General features: G+C 36.3%; 1 protein-coding gene across 1 annotated transcript in view; it reads left to right on the top strand.

The window, feature by feature from the left end:
- The first annotated feature begins 2,161 nt into the window (after positions 1–2,161).
- LOC107680319 (ubiquitin carboxyl-terminal hydrolase 25-like) overlaps positions 2,162–9,250 on the top strand; it is a 29,656-nt gene continuing 22,567 nt past the window's right edge. Inside the window, exons 1-7 of the mRNA XM_016476167.1 lie at positions 2,162–2,385; positions 4,443–4,520; positions 4,683–4,827; positions 5,698–5,821; positions 5,975–6,137; positions 7,782–7,868; positions 8,744–8,881. Of these exons, the coding sequence (XP_016331653.1) occupies positions 2,344–2,385; positions 4,443–4,520; positions 4,683–4,827; positions 5,698–5,821; positions 5,975–6,137; positions 7,782–7,868; positions 8,744–8,881 (777 nt within the window). The 5' untranslated portion in view covers positions 2,162–2,343. The remainder of the gene's footprint in view (positions 2,386–4,442; positions 4,521–4,682; positions 4,828–5,697; positions 5,822–5,974; positions 6,138–7,781; positions 7,869–8,743; positions 8,882–9,250) is intronic.

Here is a 9,250-nt window from a genome sequence, read left to right as displayed (position 1 = left end):
CATACTATATATATATGAAATATATATTTCTTATGTTCAACAATCATTTACAATATACGCGTTTCATTTTTTAAATATAGATAGTTTACAATAGCATAAGCACACCAACTCATACTAATATTAGATGCATTTTTGTCTTAATTTCTAAATATATTTCTTTGTATCAATATATAGCTATACATTGTCAATGCATATATTGCTGTATATTGAAAATAGAAGCACTGGTTTCCGATATATGGATTATATTTTTCAGTATATTCCCATATAATTTTGTTCCATTAGGGAATGGACTGATATTTCAAGTTCAGTGCTGGAACAGATGTGGTCTTGTGACCTTTGCTAATATGAGGTTTTGTTCATGATATGAGAAAACCTTGAATATGCATGCAAGTTCAGGCTAACAAGTTTTAGTTCTCAGTTTCAAGCATTAAAACTATAATTTAGATTTTTCAATTAACTTCAATAAACAGAACAATTAATTGAGTTTTGAGTGTTTATATTTGTATGTGTATTATTATATAATATATAATTAACCTCACTTTGTACAATATTAATTCATTAATAAAGTAAAAATATATTAAAATATACCATGTAAAGATATTAGAACTAGAACATTTTATATATTATATAATAAAAATGTTATATTATTTTATTTTCAGATTTTTAAGAAAACTTCTGTTTTTCTTTAAAGATGGTCTGTGTATGACCAGCTCAAATTCAACTTCATGGGTCATGGATTTATTACTGATTATTATACAGATTATTACTGTAGATACACACATGCTGTGAAATATCACACACTATAAGGATCATGAGAGACCAATCCTCATATTTACATGGCGTTGGAGGGGGGGATCAGGAACATGGCTACAAAACAACACATTCAGTGTTATGGTGTGCCTTGTTTGAACATATATAATTGTTTGAAAAGACTGAAAAGGTGAGTTCATAGCTTTCATCAAACAAAAAGCAGTACAAACATCCCCACCTCTCATTAGTGACCTCTTGAGTCCTCTTGGCCTTTACTCTGCTGCATGGGTCAGCGCTTATGCAACGTTACACTGACTGAAAACATGTACATGAGCGCCACCTGCTGGTAGGACACAGGACATATAAGATTCATAAGGACCCGTTTTTATACAGTCTATGATAAGGACTAATATGAATCGATATTAAGATGCATATGAAGCAGCGTGCACACTCTATTTAATTAATTGCTTTAATATTCAGTCTGTGAAGGGTCATACTTACAATTTAAAAATACTAAATACTAATAAATAAAAATAAGCTAGAAATATAGTATATTTTTTAGATAATATACCCCCGGTTTCACAGACAAGGCTTAAGCCTAGTCCCAGACTAAAATGCATGTCTGGGCTGTTTTAACTGAAATAAACTTGCACTGACTGATTTCAAAATATGTCTCAAGATGCAAACCAGTAATGTTTATTGCTAAGGCACGTTAATAAAAACGACTTAAATATCCAGATTGAACTATGTCCTAATCCTGGCTTAATCTAAACCCTGTTTATATGTCACACTTTTCTCACTCTCTCTGTTTTTTTGTGATTGACAAAAATATGTCATACGTCATACTGCATACCGTATTTAATTAACTGCGTTAATTTTCAGTCTGTGAAGGGTCATACTTATAATTTCACTAAACAGAAACAGAAACACACAGTTTCTTCTGTGTGAGAGCTTTCACTTTCGTTTCATGAATGTAACGGAACTCACAGTCAGCTGACTGCAGTGTGTTTACCTGGGCAAGTTGTCATATGTGAAATGTTTAAAAAGCATTTCAATTTACTACAATTTAATAATTATATCCTAAAGTCTGTTGGCTCAAAGCAATGCTTTGTTATTTTTGGATATTAACTCTTACAGTTTAATTAATTATTTTGTGTTTCATAATCGTTTTACAAAACAACCTATATTTGCTGGTTTCCTTTGTGACAACTTACCCCATTCAGCGTGACAGTATTTACAAATGTATTTAATTTTTGGGAAATAACATCGGGTTTTTTAGTCACGTCTTTATTGATTAGATTTGTATTGCTTTATGTGTGCATTGTTTTGTTTATACTCGTTTCAATGTGTGCGTATAGTCGTGTGTATATATATAACCAGCGCTATGACGTAGGCGCGCGTGTGATTCAGACCCAGTTAATGGATGTCAGAGATGTGAGAAGTGTTTGTACTCTTCGAGTACTCTGCAGCGCCGATGAGTACAGGGTTTTTCTTTTTTTTTTTTTTACTCTCCCATATTAAACTACTCTAATCCCTGTATGCTCGGTTTTTCCTCTCGAACCTGAGTCCATTTCGTCTGGATCGGAACCGGCCATGACCGTGGAGCAGAATGTCCTGCAGCAGCACTCTCAGAAGGTAACGCGGGCACACACAGACCCGGTTCGGTCCGGTTCGGTTTGTCTCGGCTCGGTTCGTTTTGGTGTCATAAGGAGGTTTATGGGCGCGTTGAAAGTTCCAATGGTTCAGTTTGATTGCTGAGGCCTAGTGTTAGCATCACATTAGCCGCGCTTCACGTTTCTGTTTTTGCTTTTATTCGCTGGACTATTAATGCTTACACACGTTGTATGCGTTTTAAATCAGTTAAACAGTTTAAAACAATAAACAACTATACATAAAACAGCCTAGGCCCGCTAAACTCAACGTTAATCAGTCGTGTTTGTGCTAACAGAGCTAAAGCTACTAAACGTCCCCATCAAAACGATCTTAAATCTCACTAAATACCCCGCAAAGTCTCTGTCGTGAGTGTTCAGAAGTGTTATGGTATCTCATGTTGAGTTTATGTGTAGTGTAGCGGGTTTGTTTATGTTCTGACACCCACACTGGCGCCTCATAAAATATATTCATACTTTTGCCATTATGTTTGTAAACATTAGGCGTTTCTTGTTGGTTCGTGTTTGTCCGTTTATTCAATCTGTTTTTAAACTTGACATTTTGTCTTGTTGGTTTGTGTTTATGTCGGTTTCAATTTCGTCTGTTTGTGAACGGGCTGTTCAGTAGACGTGCCATTAGGTGTTTATTTTTTCAGTTTTATTAGTTCATAAACATGAGTCTGCTTGATTTGTGTTATTATTTCATTTGTTTGTAAACATAAGCGCTTTCTTTTTCATTGATTTAAATTTCGTCTATTTTTAAACGTTTATATTTTTGTTTGTTTTTGTCATTTTTAGCTTTTAAATTTAATATCATGTTTGTAAATAGGCTCTTGATGTGTCTGTTTTTTTATGTTTTTATTTGTTTGTAAAAATTAGGCTTTTCTTGTTAGTTTTTGTAGATTAAAATGGAATCTGTGTGTCTTTTTTGTAGTGGTTGTTTAACATTATACATTTAACGTGCTCACGGAGGGGCTGCTTTGGCTTTTAATAGAATAAAGATCTATTTAGTTTAATAGGCACTAGGCAGATAATTTATCAGAGTATTATGCCGTAACTAAAGAAGTGATCTTAATTAAACTGAATGAGTTACAGCAGGTGGTGGGGAATATAAAACTATGTATTTTGCATAAACTGAAAGTGAACAGGCTGTAAGTTTCAGCAGCCCTGATTTGGCTGTGAGCTTGTGTTGCTTTATCATGTTACTGTTCAGAAATGTGTGTTACATAGCCCATTTCAGGGAGGGGTGTGCCACCTTTAGAGGGTTGGGACGTGCACGCTCCCGCACATACCACGTTTCATGTCATATCTTGAATGTAAAGCATACAATGCATTAAAAGGTCAGTGCAGCATCTGTTAGCCGCTGGCTATTAGTTTATGTAACGATGTCACTAACTTAGACTTATGAGGCAAGCAGAAGAACATTTGTATAAGATTCGGTAGAGACCAAAGCAATGGTTAGACGAGTAGAAACAGATCAGTCATGCTGTATTTCGGTCTAGGGAGGAGTGCTGTTCCTCCCTCTTCCGCCTGGCACAGTCTGTGTTTGACTCATGCCGTTCCTGATTGCAGCCAGGAGTACTGAGATAAAGGGCCAGTACTCTCTGTTTCCCAGCCAGAGGTGTGAGATGTTGTTCTGTTTGTTCCTGAGTGGTGCTGGTGACAGCAACCAGTTGGATCCTGGTCTTGCAAGGCCGGACTTTTAACGTTTGATCCATTTGGCAGCTTATTCTGCCAAAAACCCCCACTTAGACAGGAAGAGACATGTAAAATTACCAATACAGTTTGTCTTGTTTTTAAATATGACATTTAGAAGTGGATACATTTTAGAACAAACAGGTGTGCTCATGGAAATTATATTTATCTCCCCTGAGATATTGAAATTATATAAAATTAAGTAAATAAAAAATAAAGCACTAAAAATTATATTTAAGCATCACAACATTATAATGTGCAGTTCCTTTATTTTTATTCTTATTTTTTTAATTAATTTTGTCAGTTTCTGATGTTTAAAAATGTGTTTCTCTTGTGTTTTTCTCACAGCACCAGCAGACATTACTGAACCAGCTGAGGGAAGTTACTGGAACTACAGATGTTCAGCTGTTACAGCAGGCACTGCAGGTGAACCATCTGTTTCATTAACTCACTAACTAGTATAGTATGGCTTGTATGCTTTACTTGCAACAGATTAGGTAGATGCAAATTTGATATTATTTGCTCAAAGACAAGTTGTTTCTTAGTGTATGTAATGAAAGCTGTTCGAACATCTGTATTTGTGTCCAGGCCAGTAACGGTGACCTAGCCGAGGCGGTGGCCTTTCTCACTGAGAAGAACGCCAAGGTCCCACAGCAAGATGAAGCCACCTATTACCAGACGGCCCAAATCACCAATGATAGATACATCAGTGTGGGCAGCCAGGCTGACACAAGTACGTATTTAAATCTCAGAAAAATGATGGGCCGGAATCCAGGGGAAGGTTACACTGCTCTGTGGTGCAGTACAATGAAATGCCATGGCGCAAATGCAATCTGAATGAAGAACCAGCTGTGAATGCCCTGTTCCTGACAGCAAAAATGATTTCATTGCTTTTAAGGTTTCAGTCTGTATTCTAGTGCCTGAACTTAATAAGTGGGATTTTAGGATTGATTCATTGCCTTCTAAACTGCAGGAGTAAATTAGCACTGCTGTGTCAAACCAGAGAATTAATATTTATTCCACACGCCCTGCTGAAAGGAAAGAGATGAGACCTCATGTAACTCATAACACTGGCAGCTCTCTTATAAATACATGCACATCATCTCAGAGAGCCAGACCTTTTAAAGAGCCAGCCTGCCACTCCTCCCAGCTTGCTTCAGATGATGATGAAACAATCTCTAGTCCTACTGCTGAGAAAATGCTGACAGGGAATGTTAGTTTGGCATGCTGCCTCATGTTTTTATTTGAGCTGATTTATCGGACGATATTAAAAAATTTAGACGCTTGACATTAGCTGTTTAACAAAAGTGTTCGAAGTCTAGTGACTGTTTAGTTTTTCAAATATTTTTGAGTAAATACTGTTTAAAATAAATGTAAATAAATGTTAAATAAATTTATTTAACTGTGAAGCATGTAATATAAAAAAAAAAAAAAAAATTCTATCCCAATTTAGTACGTGGAGAAAACTATTAGTCAAGTCAAATTTATTTATATAATAAATATAAATAAATAAATAAATAAATAAATAAATATAAAAAACACACACTCATCATTTGCTAGTAACCCATTTTGTTTACTTCCAGTGTTCCTATGATTGTTTCAGATGTAATTGATCTCACTGGAGATGATAAAGATGACCTTCAGCGGGCCATCGCTCTCAGTCTGGAGGAGTCAAACAGGGCCTTCAGGGAGACAGGCATCACTGACGAAGAGCAGGCTATCAGCAGGTGGGGTTTTAACTGTACTTTTAACTTTTATCCTGTTGAATATTTTGTATTATTGTATATTTTAGTTCAAAAAAAGTGGAGTAGAGTTATTTGGTAACCATTTTATATGTGGAGTAAACAGACAGGAGTAAAGTTTGTGTCTTTGTGCTTCAGAGTCCTGGAGGCTAGCATTGCTGAGAACAAGGCCAGCCTGAAGCGCACGCACACAGAAGTATGGAGCGATTCACCCAACCCTCACGACAGGAAGAGGCAGGAGAACTGTCCCGTAGGGCTGAAGAACGTGGGGAACACGTGCTGGTTCAGTGCAGTTATACAGGTCCGGGTCAGCCTCTGTGATTGCTTTACAATTGGAAACACATTTGCTTATTTAATGAACTGAAAAACAACAAATGACAGTTTAATTAATTCATTTTAATTGTGTCTTACTTGATTTTATAATGCTCCAGACAATTTGATTATGGTAGTCCCATGTGTGTTGCAGATCTGAATGAAGTCGAGTGGCCTTGTATTGCAGTTACTGATGCAGAGATGCTGCTGTATCAGTACTGTTAATTGCATCAGTATATTTAATTCGGAGAAGATGTAATGGAATATGTGCATCTAGATTTTGCTGAATCAAGTTTAGAGCACTGGAGTAGATGAAATATGCCAAGAATATATAATAAACAATGTTCAAACTTTTTTCTTTTTTTTTTCTGAAATAAATTAATTTTTAACTTTTATTCAGCAAGGATACCTTCAATTTAAAAAATAAGCTTTCAAAAATTTCAAACTTTAAAAAAATTTCAACCTGAACATTCTGTTCATCAAAGAATAGAACGAAATGAAGAAATGTTTCTTAAGCAGCTAGTATGTGTGTGTATATATGTATATATATGTGTGTGTATATATATCTATATATATATATATATATATATATGTGTGTATATATATGTATATATATATGTATATATATGTATGTATGTATGTATGTATAAAAATATAAAATAACCGTTTTCGGCACAGTCAAATGTATGTGTGATTATATTGTTTTCTCTGTTAATGGCTCAAAAATGACAAGTAAGCATATTAGAATGATTTCTGAAAGATCATGTGACACTGAAGACTAGAGTAATAGCTGCTAAAATATCAACTTTGCCATCACAGGAAATTATTTTAAGTTTAATAAAAAAAATTTTTTTTTTGACTTCTAAAAAAACAAAAAAATCTTGCCGACCTCAAACTTTTGAACAGTGTATCTATATATAGTATGTATGTATGTATAAAAATATAAAATAACCGTTTTCGGCACAGTCAAATGTATGTGTGATTATATTGTTTTCTCTGTTAATGGCTCAAAAATGACACAAAGTGGTGAAATTGTATTGCTTGGCCTTAAGTGTCTTAATTGCTTTTATACGACGCTAATTGCAATTGCAAATTTATTATTGTTTATTATATTATTAATTTATACATTTAATATTGCTTATTACTGTAATTATTTATTACTACCAAACAACATTAATATTGTACTCATATTTGTCTGCATGTATTGGCTTTTTAAAACAACTTTGAAGGTGACTTCAGGTTCTACGTCTGAGGCCTGATTGTTTGTGTCTGTTATACGATGTCAGAACATGAACCATGTTGATAGCTGAGTAATGATCGCTGAGTACTGTCACATGCTGTTTACCTCCTGTGTGTAACCTGATGCCTGAAGAAGCCCCCGCTCATGTAAGAACAGCAGCTGCTCTGGCACTCGCAGCTCTGTGGATTTATAGATCTGGACAAGGAGACACTAAATGTGTGAATCTGTCACCAAAAACAATCCGTCCATGAGAAAAATGCTAAATGCGTTTGCGGGAAGCACATGCAGTCTTTTTATTTTGTCTAACGTATCATCACAAGGTTGTGTTAATATTAGAGCTGGTACACACTGTTCTCAAATACTGATATTTATCTTTTTATCTATATACTTCAGTCTCTTTTTAACCTGCTGGAGTTCCAGAGGCTGGTGTTGCATTATTCGCCCCCTGCACGGATGCAGGACTTGCCCCGCAATCAGAAGGTGAGATTGCCGCCCAATACCCAGCTCTCATGCCATAAGAGCTTCCAGACACACTTAGTTCCAGCAACTGTGACCTTGTTTGAGCCTCAGTTGCATGCTTTGACATTATCGTACGGTTACAAGCACTGGTTTTCACCCAACTGACTGGCCTGTGACCAGATGAGCTGAAGCAGAGGAAGTGCTTTTTCAAGGTCCCTATATTCTAGCTGTTAAACTGTCACACCGGCTTCTCCGGACTGCGTTTAAAAGAGAAAGTAGAGGACCGTGTCTGGCTCAGCAGGCTAGCTGCTGTCTGTGATTTCTTTCTTCAGTATGTTCCTCTGGGGCCCCTGAGCCTGTGAACGGGGTCAGCAGACATGGCCACTAATCTGAGCTTAACCTCATCCACTGATAGAAGACCTCAGAGCCCTGAATTCATCCTTTTCTCTCTCTTTATTGCTCGTTTTCTTTCATCTGCTGAGCTCTTGCTAGACTTTAATCTATTACCAATTAAAAGTGTCCTCCGAAGAAGAAAATCCAGATGATGTGATCTGGTGACGGTTTCTGACCCCTGTATGACATCGAGATGTTTGTAAGGCAAAGATATCCTTGCTTGAAAGCAGACAGACCTAACTAATCAACTCTAATCATCCAAATCCACTAAACAATTCGCCATCATATCCTATATCAATGTTAAGTTAACATACAACATCCCAAAACCAGTGATACATTTTACATTTTTATGCATTTGGCTGACATTTTATATCAGTTATGTACTCCTTGGGAATCAAACCCATGACCTTGATGTTGCTGGTGCTATGCTCTGCTGTTTGAGCTGCAGGAGCACTTCATATGCTGTTAAGTTTTTAATTTGGTCTCCATTTGCGTTCCCATAGGAGCACAGGAACCTGCCCTTCATGCAGGAGCTGAGACACCTCTTTTCTTTGTTGGTGGGTTCCAAGCGAAAGTATGTGGACCCGTCCAGGGCCGTGGAGATCCTCAAGGACGCCTTTAAGTCCAGTGAATCTCAGCAGGTAAGTTTCTGTCATTTACATACAGTATATAGTCTTAAAGGTACAGTACACCTTAAAGGCTTAGAAATGTTACAGTAGTAACAAAAAGCATTTAATTCCAAAGATCATTGAATGGGTAAAATAGTCATTTAAAATTAAATTATGACTTTTTTGGTGCAATATAAAAAGTAGACTCATAAGTGGGCTTCAGGGAAAAACAAAGTGCTGCAAAAACAGATACAATTATTAAGCTCTCAATATTTGTGCCAAGGGTCAGTTTGTTTTATACGCTCTCAGCATCATAGATAAGCCCAACCTAGGGCTGCACGATTAATCGAATGCGATTGTCATGCGCATTTTGATAGTAATGCCGGTTCTGTAATCAGCAGG

Source organism: Sinocyclocheilus anshuiensis, unplaced genomic scaffold (genome assembly GCF_001515605.1).
Source record: "Sinocyclocheilus anshuiensis isolate Anshui unplaced genomic scaffold, SAMN03320099.WGS_v1.1 scaffold1294, whole genome shotgun sequence".
In the NCBI taxonomy this organism is placed as follows: Eukaryota; Metazoa; Chordata; class Actinopteri; order Cypriniformes; family Cyprinidae; genus Sinocyclocheilus; species Sinocyclocheilus anshuiensis.
This window is presented reverse-complemented; position numbering and strand designations above follow the sequence as displayed.